This window comes from Carassius carassius, chromosome 27, assembly GCF_963082965.1.
Source record: "Carassius carassius chromosome 27, fCarCar2.1, whole genome shotgun sequence".
NCBI lineage: Eukaryota > Metazoa > Chordata > Actinopteri > Cypriniformes > Cyprinidae > Carassius > Carassius carassius.
The window spans coordinates 14,091,060-14,109,901 of record NC_081781.1 but is presented as its reverse complement, the minus strand read 5'-3'; the positions used below and the strand labels follow the sequence as shown (position 1 = coordinate 14,109,901).

At 36.9% G+C, this 18,842-nt stretch overlaps 3 protein-coding genes across 5 annotated transcripts; all 3 read right to left on the bottom strand.

Moving 5' to 3' along the window:
• Positions 1–230: 230 nt before the first annotated feature.
• LOC132106825 (macoilin-like) lies at positions 231–7,496 on the bottom strand. The gene is made up of 11 exons (XM_059512847.1): positions 7,252–7,496; positions 5,839–5,980; positions 5,489–5,615; positions 5,249–5,372; positions 4,973–5,127; positions 4,105–4,534; positions 3,811–3,969; positions 3,286–3,456; positions 2,922–3,048; positions 1,468–1,642; positions 231–1,300 (listed from the first exon to the last, which is right to left on the bottom strand). The coding sequence occupies exons 1-11, from the start codon at positions 7,326–7,328 to the stop codon at positions 1,113–1,115; spliced, it is 1,875 nt and encodes a 624-aa protein (XP_059368830.1). The 5' UTR covers positions 7,329–7,496; the 3' UTR covers positions 231–1,112.
• Positions 7,497–8,275: 779 nt separating this feature from the next.
• On the bottom strand, positions 8,276–11,351 carry gtf2h5 (general transcription factor IIH, polypeptide 5). Of its 2 annotated transcripts, XM_059512846.1 has the most exons (3): positions 11,210–11,351; positions 10,957–11,034; positions 8,276–8,881 (listed from the first exon to the last, which is right to left on the bottom strand). In XM_059512846.1, exons 2-3 carry the CDS (start codon positions 10,989–10,991, stop codon positions 8,701–8,703), a joined length of 216 nt encoding a protein of 71 aa, XP_059368829.1. In that variant the 5' UTR covers positions 10,992–11,034; positions 11,210–11,351; the 3' UTR covers positions 8,276–8,700. The 2 variants fall into 2 exon arrangements, with proteins under 2 accessions (XP_059368829.1, XP_059368828.1); XM_059512845.1 differs by lacking the exon at positions 11,210–11,351 and having other exon boundaries at positions 10,957–11,157.
• Positions 11,352–11,796: 445 nt separating this feature from the next.
• Positions 11,797–18,600, bottom strand: serac1 (serine active site containing 1). 2 transcript variants are annotated; one of them, XM_059512843.1, is made up of 16 exons: positions 18,408–18,600; positions 17,579–17,615; positions 17,235–17,377; positions 16,861–16,950; positions 15,738–15,869; positions 15,504–15,625; positions 15,291–15,419; positions 14,857–14,970; positions 14,129–14,291; positions 13,899–14,049; positions 13,356–13,494; positions 13,107–13,207; positions 12,910–13,007; positions 12,409–12,591; positions 12,143–12,286; positions 11,797–12,030 (listed from the first exon to the last, which is right to left on the bottom strand). In XM_059512843.1, the coding sequence occupies exons 1-16, from the start codon at positions 18,496–18,498 to the stop codon at positions 11,894–11,896; spliced, it is 1,974 nt and encodes a 657-aa protein (XP_059368826.1). In that variant the 5' UTR covers positions 18,499–18,600; the 3' UTR covers positions 11,797–11,893. The 2 variants fall into 2 exon arrangements, with proteins under 2 accessions (XP_059368826.1, XP_059368827.1); XM_059512844.1 differs by lacking the exon at positions 17,579–17,615 and having other exon boundaries at positions 18,408–18,541.
• Between the last annotated feature and the right edge of the window lie 242 nt (positions 18,601–18,842).

The window sequence follows — 18,842 nt, the reverse complement described above, 5'->3', positions numbered from 1 at the left end:
ATTTTTATTCACTTTCATGTCATTCTAAACCCATGTCACTTATTTTTTCCTCTTCTGTAGAATACTGTCCATACAGTAAATTTAGACACTAAACTGCATTGGCTTTGACTTCATATAGGTTTGGTTTTATAAAAAAAAAAGGGGGGGGGGGGGGGTTAATAATGACAGAACTTTAAGTCTAATTTGTCAGAAATACGTGGAATAGAATACAATATAATTGAAAATGACTTTATTACTGCTTCCAGAATTATTGGAAGAAAACAGCCCTTGCACAAATGCACAATTAGACATCAAAATCTTTTTTTTTCTCTCAAAACAATCAAAAATTGTTTACATAAATTTTTTACATAAATTGGCATGCAGACCAACAAGTAGAATTACAAAATGAAAACATTTCATTTCGGTTTAAAAAAAAAAAAAAGAAAAAAAGTCAAGCCAGAAAAATAAACTTCTCATAAAAAAACATCCCATTGAGATACATAAAAAAGGCAACAATTTCAGAAACATTAAAACCTACAAACTTTTTTTTTTTTTTGGTGTGTTGGTCACTTCTGTTGTAAGGTGTGTAATGTAAAAAAAAAATACAAAACAGTACAAAGCACTCGAATATTCACATACTGACTTACGTTTGATATTGGCTTGTTATATAAATTGAATTCACATAAATAATGAGGCACAGAATGACCAAGTGAGGCATTGGCCTGTTATTGTCATGGCTGAAGAAGAGCCTCTTCATTTGAAACCCAACACAGGATATCCTGTCCTCATGATAAACTGTGCTCCTCATCAAGTTCACACTTTTATTATACTGATATCTTGCTGTTTACGCAGCTTGCAGCGGTTTGCTCAGCATTCGATGGTCATCCGCTGGTCAACAATGTATTTACAGTCAACTTTGATTTAATCTGGAAAGAATCTCAAAGCAAGGTCACCTATGAGTGGCCTCGGTGTCTCTGCTGAAATCAGTAAACACAGCTGTAGACGCACCAGTGGCTAGCTGTTGACATTGTCAAAAGGCAAAGTTTTTGAGCAAACCTTGAAGCAGAGATGCCCTCATGTTTGGAATGTTGAGTCAAAACAATCCTTCAAAATCTGATTTGTCCTCGCTGGTCTTATTTCTTAAGACACTGGTACATGAGCGCTCTGGGATTCAGCATGTAGCGCTCAGAGTTGAACAACTTGAGGTACTGAGGCATAGAGGACCTGGGGGTCATGTATGACATACCTGGAGCCACGGCCATCGCTTCAGCAAGCTTCTGTTTCATTTCTTTGACCTCGTGGTCTTGTTTCAAGATTTTAACTGTAAAGAAAGACATTAAAAATTAAAACAGACTGAGGAAGATAAGTTGGGGGAAAAAATATGTAAACTGGCCAATATGTTACCAATATATTGTATGTTTCTTGATTTAAAAAAAAAAGTATAGGTCTTGTATGCTCAACTGGCATAATTTGAAATGAGATTTGAACCTTGCGCTATCTCCAGTTGTCTACGTGCGTCTCCGAGCGCAGAGAAGAGGTCTAACTTGAGACGGGTTTCTGCACTCAGGTTGTACTCTAGATGATGAACCTTGTCCTGGAAGGAGGAGAGAGCTGAGAGCAAAGCGTCCGCTTCCTGCTCCGTGCATCTGTTCCTCTGGAGGATCTGGGGAGGAGCAGGAGAATATTGCACGTATGAGACAGGAACAGAGCAGAACAGTACAAAATAAAGGTGATGTGAAAGATTTGGGTGATTATGAATGATCCAGGTGAACATTTAAATCCCATTTGTCTAGTTACAAAAAAACTAGGCTTTCAACCTTATAATGCTTAAAGGGTTAGTTCAGCCAAAATCATAATTTACTCGCCCTCATGCTGTTCCAAACCTGTATGGCTTCCTTTCTTCTGCTTAATGTTTGTGACCAAACATATTCCGTTCCTGTTGACTTCCATTGTAAGTCAATGGGAACTGAAACATGTTTGGTCACAAACATTCTTCTTCTTCTTCTTCTTCAAAAAAAAAAAAAACTAATATATATATATATATATTTTTTTTTTTTTTTTTTTTTGGCTTTTCATTCGATAAAGTACAAAGGGATTTATTATTTTTCCAATTTCCTTTGGTTGCTTCCTTTCGTTTGGTAACTGTATGTAGCTTTGTGTATTTTAACAGTTAAGTGAGTGGAATTGAATGTCGTAATTACTCTGAATAGCCACACATGACATTTGTTGCTGTCGTAAAGCAATCGTTTGTGTTGTGAAATTTCGGACCCACTCACCAAACTCCCAGAACAAACGTTTCAAGTTTAAAAGAAAAAAACTTAAGTGCAATTGTATTAAATGTTTGTTTACAACTTAAGGAGTCATTATAGGAGAATCTACTGTTGTAAATTTTACGTTTGATGGCTATTGAAAAAATAGTCATTTTTTTATAAAATTATCAAATTTTGTATGCACACATTAAGTTTAATAAATATCTGTGAGTCCAACAGAGTTGAATTCCCTTTGGTCAGTTGCGTTACTCTGTCAATACCAAAACAAAACTTAAAATTGAAAATTCTTTACAATAAAAGAGAAAATTCCTCAAAAGCTTGTTAAATTAATCATGATACAAAAATCTGCAGGTTGCACAATGGTTTCTGAAAGATGTGGTTTCTGTTTTGGCATGGTTTATATAGCAGATGGCAATGACACCATTTAAACTGGGCGAGAAACAAGAAATAATGACAACAAAAGAAAAAAACTCAGAATCAGCATTCACCCACACCAACCAAAGAAATAAAGAAAAGAAAAGAGCCACAGGCTGAACACCACAGACAGCAAGCTACCAGATCCACATGTGTCAGAACATGAACAACATAAAAATATGAATCACAAACATCCAGCACTGCACAACTATTCAATGCTGTGTGTAACTGAACAGATCCGTGAATCGCGTCCTTTACCTCCACTTCATTCTCTAGAGCTATCATTCTGTTTTCTTTCTCCTGATATTCCAGCTGTAGTTGTTTGTACTCTGAGTCTAGATCTTTAGCTTTTTTCCTCAACATTTGAGTTTCACTGTGTTCTTGCCTACAGTGGATGGAAAAAAGACAACATTTTTTATTTTGTCATTGCTATTTTGCATTAAGAATTCTACTGCCAATTATAAGCATAATTAAAAAGCTGGACATTTAGACCTAGTCTCAAAGACACAGATTAAGCATCATTATGGACTGAAATCCCACAATTCTTAATTGCATTGACAAGATTAATGTATGCATATGTATGCCTCTATTCTATGTACTATTGCTTTATTAATACAATTACCTGTGTGATGCACTCCGAAGTAAAATTGTTGCTTCATCAAATTTTTGGGCTCGGACTTCTGCAAGTTGTTTTTCTACTGCAACTCGAGTCTCTGTTTCCATTCTGATTTTCTTTTCCAGCAAGGAACAGTTTTGTTTGTCCTTCTGTCTGGACTTTGTGAGACACTGAATCCTGCACAGCAGAGTGCCACAGAGTTTAAAGGAACAGCGTTAGACTTTGTCAAATTGCTTACTCTTACTATCAGAAAAGTATGAGCTTTCATAGTCATCTTTAAAGCACATCATTCATTTGTGATGTTTTTTCCAGTGATGACAAAGCTGAATTTATTGAAATGCATTTTTTCAAGTTAATCCTACAAAATTATTAGTTTACAACCAATCTATACATAAAAGCTGGATAACTATTAAAGTGTTAAGTAAGAAACGCCCATATGTTTGATATATAAACACAAACATCAAGCAGCGTGGCCTAACATCAACGCAGATCACTAATGCAAGACCAACAGGAAGCGATCAGAGGACTCACTTGTTTTGCAACAGTTCATTTGCATGTCTGAGCAGAGAGACTTCAGGGCGCAGACTGTGCTCACTGTTGGTCAGATTACAAATGTGACTGCGCAGCTCCTGCTCGCTCTGTCTGCTCGCCTGCAGCTCTCCCTTCAGCTTCCTCATTTCTTGTTCCAGCCTGTGGAGCAGATGGAGATCACAGTGTAAATGTACTCGAAAATTCATCAACCGTCTTCCACAGTCCATTACACTTTTGCAAACATATGAATTTTGCGCTGAATCAGTGCATATAGAAATGAAATAGCAAACATACTTCAGCATCTGCTCAGCATGTGGGTTCGGAGGACTTGGGGGGATGTTTGACGAGCACCTTTCAGCAGAGTCCCCTATTGTGTTGATGGCTTTGGGGGCTTTCTGCCTCTTCTCCCCTTTGCTGTTAGGGATATTCAATGAACCTCGGTGCACTTTAGGCAAGGAGCTCTTGGAGGGTCTTTGAGCTTTGCTGCTCTGATCCTCCTGAGGTAGGTTTTCAGTCATTTCTAGCATGGATGTACAGTCCAAATGAAGTTCACCTCCACGGTGCTTGGGTCCTGGAGTTTGTGGATTTGTGTCTCTTTCGGGTCTCGCATGAAGTCTGTGGATTTGAAGGCAGTCTTCCATGTTTTGTTTGTCCTCTGAGGTGATGGATTCGGATGGACACTGGTATTGCGTCGGCCTAGATTTGGCCACCTTATATTTGGGATCTGTACAAAGACATTTGTCACAATTTTACATTTTTGAATTACATCACGTTATTTGTATTTATTTTTTTATGCATTTTATAAGAATGCACATCAAAGACTGACACAGAAGAGATTAAATTGTTGAATAAAGTAGTTATTTTTGTTTTCTTTGCTCACAAAAAGCATTGTTGTACCTTTTGCAACATTATGGTTGAACACATGGACTATGTTAATGTGTCAGTTGGGTTGCTGTCTATGCAGGGTCAGAAAGCTCTTGCATTTCATCCAAAAAATGATTTTTTTAGTTTGTTCTGAAGATGAACGTTGGTCTTACGGGTTTGGAACAATGTGAGGGTGAGTAATTTTTTTGTTTTTTTTATGAACTGTCCCTTTAAGCTATTTAACTTTTTAGAAAGATGGCTACATTTTACATGGCACGTTGAATGAAATGATCCATACCTGGGTACAGGTGCATGTAAGGAGGTAGGGATTGTTGCAGGAGATCCATGTGGAGGTCATTCTCACTCTGAACTGATTTCTGAGTGCGCAGCTTAAACATACTGGAGAAGTAGCATGATGCATCAAATCCCATATACACTAGTGGATAACCAATGCTGGAAGAAATAATAATAGCTTGTGTTAAATTACAGCATGAAACACAGCTGGTGAAATTAGTGTTAATTTAAAACCCCATATTACATTCAGCTCTAAAATAAATTGCCAATCAGAACCTACCAGTGTGCAGCAAATAGATGGGACAGATTTGCATGAGGGCTTTTCAGGTCCCGCAACCGGAGAGAGGCCTCCATATACACTAAGAGTATCCATAATGTCACAGTTGACATACAGATTCCCTTTTCTGCAGATAACAAATTATATATGTAAATGAATGTATATATTGTTTATATCCATAATACTTCCAAGGGCACAGTGACTCTGTAAGTCAATTATTAAATGGCAACCTTTAGGGCTCACCTGTATGCCACATATAGTTGAGTAAGACATATGTGCTAGCTGCAAAAAACAGCCAGTGTAAGGGTACAAAAATGAAACAGAACAAGTCCAGGGTAAATGCTGCACACACAAAAACAACACAGATGGCCTGTAATAGAAAAGCAGAGGTTTGTTGGTTTAATATCTATTTTTTCTTTGTAAATTTGAAATGAAAAAAAAAAGAATAATAATAACAACAATAATAATTCACGAACACAACATAATGAAAAAGATAACTTAGCAAGAAAATTCATTTATAATGATAAATGGAGTTTTGTTATTATTTTCAAATCAAACAATACAGCTGCACGGCAGAGCAGAAAATTGCTTACCAGTCCATGACAGTGAAATGTGGTGTATACGGTCCCTAGAAAGAGCCAGCATGGCCACAGGTATTCCAGTCTGAACTCCAGGACAAAGTCAGCTAACAGCACCAGCATCCAGACGATCATGAACTTCAGAACCGAGTACGCGCTGAAAACAGCACATTTAAAATGACCTATCATTAGATTGTTTTTAAAGTAAACGTCATCAATGTTACAGATACAATTATGTGAATTATTTTTAATGACGTAACTTTTTTTTTTTTTTTTTAAATGCGTCTTTCTAAAGTCAAAACTCATTGTCAAAACAGTAATCCTTATACAACTACAAAACGCGCGTCCTCTTTTTTTTGGATAACTTCATGTTGACAAAAAGACAAATATGTTGTGTATTTCAAATGAAAAAATGAACAAGCATATATGTGAGATGTAAATGCACAGAAAGTAAGTTCTTGAAGAATTTACAATCCATGTTTTGGTCGCACAGTCTATTGTGCTCCATTCCTTTGTTCAGGCTTTCTGCGCTCCACATCCCTTTGTGTTTGGTAACCATGGCAACATTTCATCTTCTGCATCAGGACCTAAACGTCGAATCTACAGTGTTGCCATGGCTATTTAAAGAACAAGAACCCGTATCGGGAGAAATCTGCACACGTTCATTTCACTATGAAGCGTATAAACACAGGAGGTCATTGTCCAGAGCACTACACTATATAAATCAGAGACAGGGTCCGTTCAGTCTACACTGCCGTGTTTACCTCACTAGAAACAATAGTCTGGAACTAGCGAACCCGATAAAATACAAAATGCACCAACAACTTACGAACAAAGCTCTGAATACTATTAAATATTATATAAATGTATAAATATGCATCATTTAAGGTACAGCAAAATAATCCCTAAGAAAAATCTTCCATAAACGACATTCCTGCGCGCACATTGTCTAGTCAGAGGCCCTTGTCAGTTTGTCTGTGTTTTCAGACAGTCTGTTTTTCAGACACCGTATTGTCATGAAGAAATAACATGACTTCTTGTTAGCTGACGCTGCATCAAATCACATTAATAATAGCTAGGTTTACTAATAACAGAACGTGAAATAATAAAAATACTGTAGCGATTCTTAATATGCAACGCTAAATTTAGCTGGAGGATATTTTTGTTATTAAAATATTTTCTTAAGAACATGGCCCGCTGCATTGTTTTTACACCAAATGTTATAGATTCGGCCTTGTATGCATCCATTAAATCACAACGAGCATTAGATCGCAATTAAACCCCGATTTGTTATCATATCGGGAGATGCTGTTTGTTTATTGTTTGCGTCAATCCGTTCAGCGCGCTATGAATAGCCAAGCGCGAGCCATTCAGGTGAAAACGAATAGGAGCAAAACCAAAACAACAAAGCAGCGCGCGGTGTCATACCTTTCGGAAATCTTCTCTGTGAGCTTAATCTTTTTCATTTTCCGTAGCCTGCCTATATCCATGTAGCGTTTCTTCATATTATGGCTTCTGGTCCTCGTGGCTATTTAGTCCATTAAACAGGTAATTGTAGCAAGACTGGAGGTCTCATTTACAGTAACCTGAGCAGAAGCGCTTTGTGCGTTAGTGGAGGTGAATGTGCGCACGCTCGAGAACTTCACACAGAACCCAGCGCCACGACGAGGTGCGTGGAAGTACATCTGCGCTGTCTGGAGAACAAGACACTCGGGAAAATGTTGCAACATCATTCATTGATTTTTTTACATGAATTTCAAACAGTTATGAGACTGTCCAAATCAGTGAACTGACCATTTTACATAATTAATAGCTGCATCTCTCCTATTTGTATTACTTTGATTAGGCTCACACAGAGATATATTAGACGGATATATATAATAGATAAATAGATACATAGGCTATTAACTGACAGGCAGACAGACAGAGACATATATTAGACAGACAGACAGACAGATCTAAATCAAAGCTGTATTGCTGGGTAATAAAATAAACTGGATTTAACACTACAACACTATAGGTCTGACAAAATAACACGTCCTCTTACTTCCACATGATGGTCTTCTGAAAGAGGAAATAGCACCTTATTATCAGATAGTGGCACTAGCCAATCAGTTTTACTAGGTGAACTGCTAGGTACTTCCAAGAGTGCACCACACTACTTTCCCTTTTTTAATCAAAAAATGCAGGATTTCTTTTGGAAATAAGATGTGGTTCACTATTTTGATTTTGCTGTTTGTTCTCCTCACACCACAAGGTAAAATCTTTCAGCAATATCCTGATTACAGACACATCCCTAAATCCCCCATCATACCCTTGTGCATGTGGCTTGAGCTGGTTTTTCACTAGAAAGAGAATAAACCTAAAAGGGAGCTTGGAATTTTACAAACTGGCACCCAGTCTAATTATAATTTATCCAGGAAACAAATTAAGCTAATTTTGAAAACATTCATGTTTTTTTAAACGTTGTTTTTATTTGATGTGTGTATATTATGCATGTACCGGTATATAAATCACACTGTCATCAACCATCTGCTTTCAGTTTGTGAACAATTTTGAAATGCTGAAAAAACAACAACATTGTTTCTTTCTGCAAGCTGATGCAATTTTCCATGCAAAACACAATTCATTGATAATGCTGTCATAACACCAAATATTCAAGAAGCTGTCTTTAAAACATATGTAACAAAGCACATAACTCTGTCAGATGAAAAATGTATGCAACACAGTCAAACTAAAACAAGGATAACGGGCATCATCCTGGTAGCCAGTCATCTATATATTTTAGTTGCATCTGTGTTTGTGCAATTGTGCTGAAAGAATCTCCTCATCCATCTGCTCCCACAGATTGTCAGGTCTGCTGACAGATTCAGACATTTATTTCTGGGTGATGGGGAATGAATTCTGGTCCATCAGTTCTCCTACTCGCTCCTGGAGAATCTGCACAACTTCAGCCAGGATGAAAACATGCGTGTCATCCAAATCCTGGATGATAAATTTCTTCCCCAATGCTGACGTCTCATCCAGATATAGAAGAAATTGCTTCATAGCTGGGTCACTGTTTCAAAAGAAGAATCATAAATGATGGTGCACTGCTGCATGACTTTATTTTAAAAGTGCACTCATATATATATATATATATATATATATATATATATATATATATATATATATATATATATATATATATATATATATATATATATATATATAAATAAATAAATAAATATATATAAATAAATATAAATATATATATATATATATATATATATATATATAAATATGTATACACACACATACACTTTTTTGATACATTGTGCCAAAGTTTTCAGTTACAGATAACATTGAAGTAGTACAGGTGGATCTAAATTAAATAGAATGTCGAGGAAAAGTTTCAGTTTCAGTAATTTAACCCAAATTGTGAAACTTGTGTATTAAATAAATTAAATTCACACAGACTGAAGTAGTGGTTCTTTTAATTGTGATGATTTTGGCTCACATTTAACAAAAACCCACCGATTCACTATCTCAACAAATTAGAATACTTAAGACCAATAAGAAAAAAAAAAAAAAAAAAACCCAATGTACTTAATACTTGGTAGGGGCTCATTTTGCTTTAATTACTGCCTCAATTCAGCGTGGCATGGAGGTGATCAGTTTGTGGCACCTGAAAGCCCAGGTTTCTTTGACAGTGGCCTTCAGCTCATCTGCACTGTTTATTCTCTTGTTTCTCATTTTCCTCTTGACAATAGAATCTCTATGGGGTTCAGGTCTGGTGAGTTTGCTGGCCAGTCAAGCAAACCAACACCATGGTCATTTTACCAACTTCCGGTGCTTTAGCAGTGTGGGCAGGTGCCAAATCCTGCTGGAAAATGGAACCAGCATCTTCAAAAAGCAGGTCAGCAGAAGGAAGCATGAAGTGCTCCAAAATTTCTTGGTAAACAGCTGCAGTGACTTTGGTTTTCAAAAAACACAATGGACCAACACCAGCAGATGACATTGCACCCCAAATCATCACAGACTGTCAAAACTTAACACTGGACTTCAAGCAACTTGGGCTATGAGCTTCTCCACCCTTTCTCCAGACTCTAGAACCTTGGTTTCCAAATGAAATACAAAACCTGCTCTCATCTGAAAAGAGGACATTGGACCAATGGGCAACAGTCCAGTTCTTCTTCTCTTAAGCCCAAGTAAGACACCTCTGACATTGTCTGTGGTTCAGGAGTGGCTTAACAAGAGAAATATGACAACTGTAGCCAAATTCCTTGACACGTCTGTGTGTGGTGGCTCTTGATGCCTTGACCCCAGCCTCAGTCCATTCCTTGTGAAGTTCACTCAAATTCTTGAATCGATTTTGCTTGACAATCCTCATAAGGCTGCGTTTCTCTTGGTTGGTTGTGCATCTTTTTCTTCCACACTTTTTCCTTCCACTCAACTTTCTGTAAACATGCTTGGATACAGCACTCTGTGAACAGCCAGCTTCTTTGGCAATGAATGTTTGTGGCTTACCCTCCTTGTGTAGGGTGTCACTTATTGTCTTCTGGACAACTGTCAGTTCAGCAGTCTTCCCCATGATTGTGGAGCCTAGTGAACCAAACTGAGAAACTATTTTGAAGGCTCAGAAAACCTTTGCAGGTGTTTTGAGTTGATTAGCTGATTGTCATGTCACCATATTCTGATTTGTTGTGAATTGGTGGGTTTTTGTTAAATGTGAGCCAAATCATCACAATTAAAAGAACCAAAGACTTAAACTACTTCAGTCTGTGTGCACTGAATTTATTTAAAATGAGTATCACAATTTGAGTTGAATTACTGAAAAAATGAACTTTTCGACGACATTCTAATTTAATGAGATGCACCTGTACTGTAGTCAGTCAACCACAAATATTGACGGACTGATTCCACAACTATATAAGCGGTTCCAAGATCAAGTGAATGGTACTTTTGTTGGTAACGCGATGTTACCGCTCCATGTAAAATAAAACGTCTTTAGACTACTTACCTCTTCATCTACTGTAAGTCTATATGACTTAACATTGTTTTTTTTATTGTTTATTTCTAAGTTTAAAAAAAAAAATGTATCAGAGAAAAAAATACTGAATGCACCTTTAAATCGTTAAATGTAAAACTTACCATTCAACGAGAACTCCTTTCAAGACATTAACCATTTTGGACAGGATGTGTTAACACTTCTGGTTCTTCCGTTAAAGCCTATTAAGCTACAAAATGCAAAATTGTTTTGAACATTAGAAATAATAAAAAGTTAGCAGGTTGACGCTACTGTGAATGTTTGTACGTTACAAACGTTTAACATACTGTGGGTCACCACCAAACATATATTCGCAAATCACCTATATCTAAAAACAAGCAGTTTTTGAGGGAAAACAAATCTTACATGATTTTTATTGTGTTTATCTGTCGATTGTCACTTTGTTTTTAACCTACAGCGTCCACCGTCATCCAACAATGCTCTTCCTCTACTAACAGACCAATGTTCGCTCTGTGAGCTCCACTGCTCTCTGCTGGCCAGGAGCGCACTGTTGCTCTCAGAAGACAAGGCTGCATTATAGCTATAGTAAAAGTATAGGATTTAAGTGGAATATAAAGTTAGGACACACAACTTTATTAAGGATGATAAAGATTTGGCAATAATTGTGCTTTGCACATATTCAACATCAAAATAAAAGTAATATGGTCCTATGCAAGTACTACAATTAATCCATTAGTACAAAAATAGTGGCAAATTACAGCCAGCATCAGTACCAAACTGTGAGTCTGAGGCAGGGATACACAGAAGGCTGGGGATTTAAGAAAACGGCTAGTTTTCGGCTTCTTTCAAGAAAAATAAATAATATAAATACAATGGACTTTCTATTAATGTTTTAAACATAATATACTTGGTCATTTCAATTTGTTATAGCATCCAGTTAAAATAAATGCAGAAAAGTGTTCATTCCAAATTACTGACAATTTTAGAACTTCCTTCTATTCATAGTTAACACCATCTTGTAACTGTTGAACCCTCAAGAGGAAATGAAATGGCAAGAGACCAGTTTTGGACTGTGAGAGTTCACTTAATTCTCTGTCCTCCAAGAGCATCCCGAATAAACTGTAAAGTACGTTTATAGAGAAATGAGTCTTTTGTTTCTGGCTTGCAGATGTTGAGGTGATCAACGTCCACCTGGATGAGGTCCCCAATACCCAGATCTGAAAGAGCCAAAGGAGAATTTAGTTTTTTGATACCAAGTACCTAAAATCATCAATTATTTAAAAAGGGATACATCACAATGCTGCTTGTTATTCAATTATTCTGACGTACCTGCTGACTGCGATGGAACTACCAATATCTTGAGCATCGGCCCAATGTAGGTTGGCAGAGTTTCTGCAAAGCTAAGGACCTTGAACTCTTGTTCCTTTGCAATGTTCAGGAAATTTTCATTCAAGTCCCGTAACGCTGGAGAGTCTGAGTCGTACAGGTGAACAGAAAAAGTATGTACAAATTTGATTTTGAACCTTAATCTTAAGAGGAATTAATATTGTATTAATATTTAGTAAAAAAAAAAAAAAAAAAAAAAAACACTATACCTCGACATAGTTCTTTTACTTCAATGGAGGGGAAAAGTAGGTATCGCACATTTACAGAATACTCTGCCATGAATGTGCCGTGATGAGGAACGCTGTATAACAGAATTCCCTTAGTGTTCTTGATCAGCGGACTGAGATCAGGATCTTTAGCGGCATCCAAGAGCATCTTTTTCACAAGTAAACCTGTGACACAAGTTTTCATTTTATTTACAAATTGAATTTTTTTTTTTTTTTTAATCTACAACCAGGGTTGCACAATTAACTAAAATACTGAAATCACAATATGGCCTTGTGAGATTTTTAAACCTTAAAATTAATATTAAACTCCCTGCTGAAACTAAAATAAAATTTTTGTTACATATAAGCAACTGCAATATAAAATTGTAAAAATCTATTGTATTGCAAATCATTTAGACAGCTACACAAATATGATGTAGGAAGATTTAGAAAATGACTCTCATAGTTGGGTGCTGGTTATTCTAAGACCCACCATGGACTAACCTCCCATACTGTGGGCTACCCACACCACAGGCCTGTCCCCTACACCTGCATCCTTCAGTTTCCTCAGCAGTTCCTGACTTCTGTAGGCCAAGGACTTCCTGTATAACACAGAAATCAGGGACAAATTTGGTATGCTATGTTGAGTTAATCAGATAATTTAGTAATGCACAGCACACATCGAAAAATTGACTGTTTACCTTTGGTTTTCAGCAGGACACTTAGCCTTCCAATCACTTAAATGGGTGTCATACTCAACAGACAGGATTCTGAGGTTTGGACAGTCTGCAGCCAACCACGACTGTGGAAAATGCAAAAAAAAAAAAAAAATAGCTGAATTTAGTCTTCAGCAAGACTTTCAAAATACCTCTGAGGGCCTGTAATGCCATTACACTGCAAGTAATATCTGGGCACTCAAGAGCTTCTTCTTCAAAAAAAATATATCTGACCTTAGGCCAGCATTCAGTGTAGTCCTCTCGAACCCCTTCGACCTTGTCATCTGTCACATCAAGGTCCTTTTGACGCCAAGTTTTAAAAGCTGCTCCCAAGAGGCCGTGAACAAACAGAACATCAGCTTTGACTGGCTCACTGAATATAAAAGATGGAAAACATAATTACTCCTCACAAAACAAAAGACATTTTAAAAGGACATATTCGGAAAAGATGCATTAAACTGATCAAAAGTTAGACTTTTATAAGTTTTTATAACGTTACAACAGATTTCCCCAAAATAATAAGCAGCACAATACTTCTGAACATTGATTAGATGTTGCTTGAGCAGCAAATCAACATATCACAATGATTTCTTTAGGATCATGTGACACTGAAGCCCGCTGAAAATTCAGCTTTGCCATCACAGGAATAAATTGCATTTGAAAATATTTTACAATAAAAACAGTTCTTTTAAATCTCTCACGATACTACTGTTTTTACTGCATCAGATTAATGCAGACTTGGCGAGCATAAGTGGAAGTTCATACAAGTATGCATACTTAGTACGGCATTGTGGGTGCATTATGTAAACACCATCCTGGTACTTCTGCCTTACTGCATCTCTATCCAAATTGGCTAAAGCACGGGCAGCATGAGATGCCTGCTTGATGTGTGGTAACTGGATCATCTCAGCCAGGACAGCCACCCAACCTAAACGTCAACCACAAAAGAGAATAAACAACTACTCTTCTTCAACATTAAATCAGTTATCCTAAAATATAACGCTAACCTGACTGTACTATGGCTGTGTGCAAGCGGTCATTCAGGGTGAGGTTTCCAATAATTTGCACAATGTTGCTCTGAATTTTCGGAGAGTCTCTACGAAGCTGGAAGATTCTCTGCAAGAGCTGCAGTCCTCCATTAGCCACAATGTGGTCACAATGACTTTGGACCTGTGAACAAAGAACAATTACCGTATTTTTCGGACTATAAGTCGCACCAGTCCAAAAATACGTCGTGATGAGGGAAAAAACATATACAAGTCGCACTGGAATATAAGTCGCATTTATTTAGAACCAAGAGAAAACATTACCGTCTACACCCGCGAGAGGGCGCTCAAGGTCTTCAGTGTAGACTACAGGAGCACTGAGCAGCATAAGAGCGCCCTCTCGCGGCTGGAGACGGTAATGTTTTCTATTGGTTCATTTCTCTTGGTTCATTTCTCTCGGTTCATGTCAAATTAATTTTGATAAATAAGTCGCAACTAACTATAAGTCGCAGTACCAGCCAAACTATGAAAAAAGTGCGACTTATAGTCCGGAAAATACGGTAAATGTTTTGAATTGATTCGTTTATTTAAGTCAAATTCTTGATTAAAACCAATCAACTGGTGTTTTGTAGATATTCTTGAGGTGTACCTTCACTCTACACACATACAAGCATCCTGTTTTCTTTGATCAATGCTTACTTCCTTGCTACACAAATACATGTCACTTTGCAGAGTTTGTAAATCGTCACCTTTGAGTGCTGCACCAGGGCCTGCAGGCAGAACGTCTCCACCTTCTCAGAGGGGGTGGAAGTCAGGCTTTGGGCATAAGGCAACCCATTTCCTCCAAAACACCACAGCCCTCCCTATAATCACAGAGCAAAATGCACAGCTAACACAGTGGCACTTTTATATGGATATAAATTTGATTAAATTAAGTACAATGGTCCTTCAGGGTTTTTGATTCCAGAAGTGTTTTTTTTTTTTCCATAGGAAATTTAAAAATTACTTGGTACATGATGAATCACAATGCCAACAATTATTCAAAAGAATACTTTGAGGGATAAATACAAAACAGATATTTAGGTAGTTTGAGAGCACAGGTTATTGTCAAACAAACTATGGAGAAAAAGAATAGGATTTTTGGGAACTGTTCCACTCTATAGTTTGACTATGTATGTCTCACCCGTTGAGAGGCTAGTGATTGGCTGCTCTCTCTTAATGCCAGAGAGGTGAAGTACTGCACACACTGATCTACCTCCGACTGGGGCAGAGATGACAGTAACTGCCTAAGCCCATCCTCTATCGATATATCCTATACACGCACAAAACATTAGCACAGATATCTGACATAACACAGCAGTTCAATTTGGCTATTGTCTGAGCAACAGCTACCCACATCATCAGTCCGCGGCAGTGGAGGTGGAGGGAGAAAGAAGCGCAGGTCCACGTTAGGTATGCGGGCGAGAGCCACAGCTGTGCGCTGATCGATCACCTGTGCTGCAGTCTGGTACTGATAATCTGTGATGGACGAGACAAAAGACCATTCAGAGCTCACAGTTATAGTGAAGTATTTTTCTTGGGTAGGCAAAGGGGTCTGCGCAATAGAAATCGGTGTGCTGCCATCTCTCACCCTGCCAGTGGTGATTCTGGGCCAGTTCCTGCACCGCCTGCTGTCGAACGGCGCGGTCGGCAGAGCAGGTTTTCTTCAGCAGCACCCATAGAGCACATTCATGAGGGTCTGCGTCTAGATGACTGAGATGCTCTGATATAAACAAACATCAACATATGCTTATTTGACTTAGTTGCAAAAACCGAGACATACTAGAAAGGTTTAATCGATGTTTATTTCATAGAGCAGATTTAAACACAACCGAGGTTTACCAGAGTGCTGTACAATCAATAAGAGAATACCAATGAATTAAAAGGGAGAACAATTAAAGAGGGAATTAAAACAAAGTAAACATGCAATAGACAACCAGCTTCATACAAGAATGACCCAAAATAAAATACTTAAGTAATAGTAAAAGCCAGAGGAATAGATATAGCTTAAGACAGGATTTAAAAGCAGTGATGGATGGGGCCGGTCTAAAGTAAATTATGTTAAAATCATGATTTAATATGAAGTCAATGATATGAAAAGTTGATATGAAGAAGTTTTTTTTTTTGGAAAAAGTCAAATGGAAACAGATGCATTCAGTTAAACATAGGGGACATAAACATACATGACTTCTGATCATCTCTCTACACATTTTTCTATAGTCTATCGGTCTACTGCTATTGCTTACTCTGCTAAACTTTTTATTCTAAATGTACACTACTATTAAGGTTTAGAGTCAATAAGATTTTTAAATCTTACTGACCCCAAACTTTTCACAAGTAGTGTATATTATAAACTGCTCTTCAGTCTCAAACCTGGAGCCATGTATGCTGTGATTTAAAAAAAATCTGAGTGTATTAGATTCCATATGCAGAAGAATAGAAGAGACAGTAAGATACCTGGCCTATTTAAAACAGAACAACATTTCATGTCAGTTCCTCTTTGTGCAGATACTGTCAAGTTAACTTTCAACAGAAAGCAGATGTTTCCTGAGATGCATTAACCATACGGTCTCTAAGTGGGTTTTCTAAGCATGCCCTCTATTATAACCACGCTGTTTCACACAGTGCCTACTGTCAACAAATATTTACTTTCAATATTTTAAAACGGGCACCAAGGCTTGTCAATGCCATCAAATAGAGATGAAACTACTCACCATCCAATGGGCGAAGAAGAACTCTTGAAGAAATTTCAATAAACTTTCTAGCTGCTTTATGAAGTACCTTCCTGGTCTTGATAGTGAAGCCTAGAAAATGAAATAAAGTCAATAAATGTGTATACATTAACTGTAAAACAAAATACATGAATGGGCAGTTTTTAATGTATAATTCAAAATCTCAAACAACAGATCTCCAATATGCTAGCAACAAAAAAGAAAGAAAGAATGAATCCTTTATGGGGTAGTATTCCTCAGTTCCAAGTTGCTTTCAAAGAATAAATGCATTGTAAATGCAAATGAATCTTTTGGCTCACTAATATTTACACACTCTCTCAAGCATAAACACACGTGGTAAAGATCCCAGAATGTACCAGAAGCAAGGCTCTCTTGTTCTCTATTAGTGGTGGGAGTCAGGTAGATGTAGGACTTTTGCTTCTCCTGTAGTATGGCACTGGTGTCGATAGTGATGGCCCGGTTCAGAGTAACCATCTCGTACGTGATGAATACACAGCCTCTGAGTAAGCAAACTTGATAGAGTCAGAATGTGTTTCTGAAAAAGGCTAACAAACCTGGCTTGGAAGATATATCACTTTTAACTGCTGCTTCCGCTGACATTCTCTGTGAATGTGCTGCATGATACTGTATAATATAATTTTATTGATGGCTTGTTAAATAAATGTCAAAAAATTAAAATTAAATAAAATAATAAACCTACCCCAGTACTATTGCTCCTGTCACTTTTGCTATTTTTCCTAAGGATAAAAAAAAAAGAAATTAAGACCAGCATTCAGAATTTTTCAGTTAAGCATCAGAATAAGTCTGTCAATTTATGAACTATGATACGAACAATTACAAACAATTTATGAAGTAGCAGTAAAACAATTTTTTTTTTATTATTATTTTATTTTTTATTTTATTTAATGTTTTAAAGTCTCTTTTGCTCAACAATGCTGTATGTATTTAATCAAAAGATCTTAGACTAAAACAATAACATTGTGAATTTAAATTAACTGCTTTCTATTACAATATAGTTTAAATGTATTTAAATTTATTGTAATTTATTCCTGTGATGGCAAAGCTGAATTTTCAGCAGTTAACACTCTAGTTTTCAGTGTCACATTATCTTTCAGAAATAGTTTTAATATGCTGATTTGGTCCTCAAAAACAATTTTTATTCTTAATATTGAAAACAGCTGTGCTGCTCAATATTTTTGTGGAAATCATTATATGTTTTCAGAAAGAACAAATTTATTTAAAACAGAAATCTTTTGTAACATTATAGAATTTTTACTGTCACTTTAATGCATCCTTGCTAAATAGAAGTATGATTTTCTTTTTTTAATGTATAGACCCCTTTTGAACAGTAAGTTTATCAATAACTACAAGACCTACATTTTTTAATCTTTTTTATTTTATATTTATCTTTAATGTTACAATAAGGGTTTTAAAACGCGGTTTTAACCACGTTCCTAGCCAGCATTTTGGGCATCATGAACACCATAAATTCGGTGCAGGTTGGCATGCGAGTAGGTTCAGAGACTTACTAAGGTCTCTCCATGGCAGTGCTCTCTTCACAGCAGGCCCGGTGGTGCTCAGCCTCCGGACGCGGATCATTCGCAGGGCGGACGCAGACATTGGCGGCTTCACGAGCACAAATCCGACGATGGCACAGATTAATGTTTTGATAGCAAATATAAACAGGAACTGTTTTCAGATTAACGTAGAGCGTCATTACCGTAAGTAACGCAAATATCAGTGTATCACGCGTTGAAAATGTCCTACCGTAATTCTCTAATGCGCGCACACATTGTTTAGTGTACAGCCGTGGCCAAAAGTTTTGAGAATGACACAAATATTAATTTAATTATTAATTAAGTCTGCTGCTATAAAAAAAATTTTGTCAGATGTTACTATACTGAAGTATAATTACAAGAATTTCATAAGTTTTAAAGGATTTTATTGACAATTATAATAAGTTT

What these genes read in the sequence shown, in the direction of transcription:
- LOC132106825 (XM_059512847.1), bottom strand. Translation starts at nt 7,328, where the DNA reads ATGAAGAAACGCTACATGGATATAGGCAGGCTACGGAAAATGAAAAAG. An exon ending in CATGCTGAGCAGATGCTGAA is followed by an intron (nt 3,970 to 4,104) that starts GTATGTTTGCTA and finishes TCTGCTCCACAG; the next exon opens with GCTGGAACAAGAAATGAGGA. An exon ending in CTTCGGAGTGCATCACACAG is followed by an intron (nt 3,049 to 3,285) that starts GTAATTGTATTA and finishes CATCCACTGTAG; the next exon opens with GCAAGAACACAGTGAAACTC.
- gtf2h5 (XM_059512846.1), bottom strand. Translation starts at nt 10,991, where the DNA reads ATGGTTAATGTCTTGAAAGGAGTTCTCGTTGAATG. An exon ending in AAAGGAGTTCTCGTTGAATG is followed by an intron (nt 8,882 to 10,956) that starts GTAAGTTTTACA and finishes CTTTTGAAACAG; the next exon opens with TGACCCAGCTATGAAGCAAT.
- serac1 (XM_059512843.1), bottom strand. Translation starts at nt 18,498, where the DNA reads ATGTCTGCGTCCGCCCTGCGAATGATCCGCGTCCGGAGGCTGAGCACC. An exon ending in CCAGAATCACCACTGGCAGG is followed by an intron (nt 15,626 to 15,737) that starts GTGAGAGATGGC and finishes CGTCCATCACAG; the next exon opens with ATTATCAGTACCAGACTGCA. An exon ending in GGTAGCCCACAGTATGGGAG is followed by an intron (nt 12,592 to 12,909) that starts GTTAGTCCATGG and finishes CTTGTGTCACAG; the next exon opens with GTTTACTTGTGAAAAAGATG.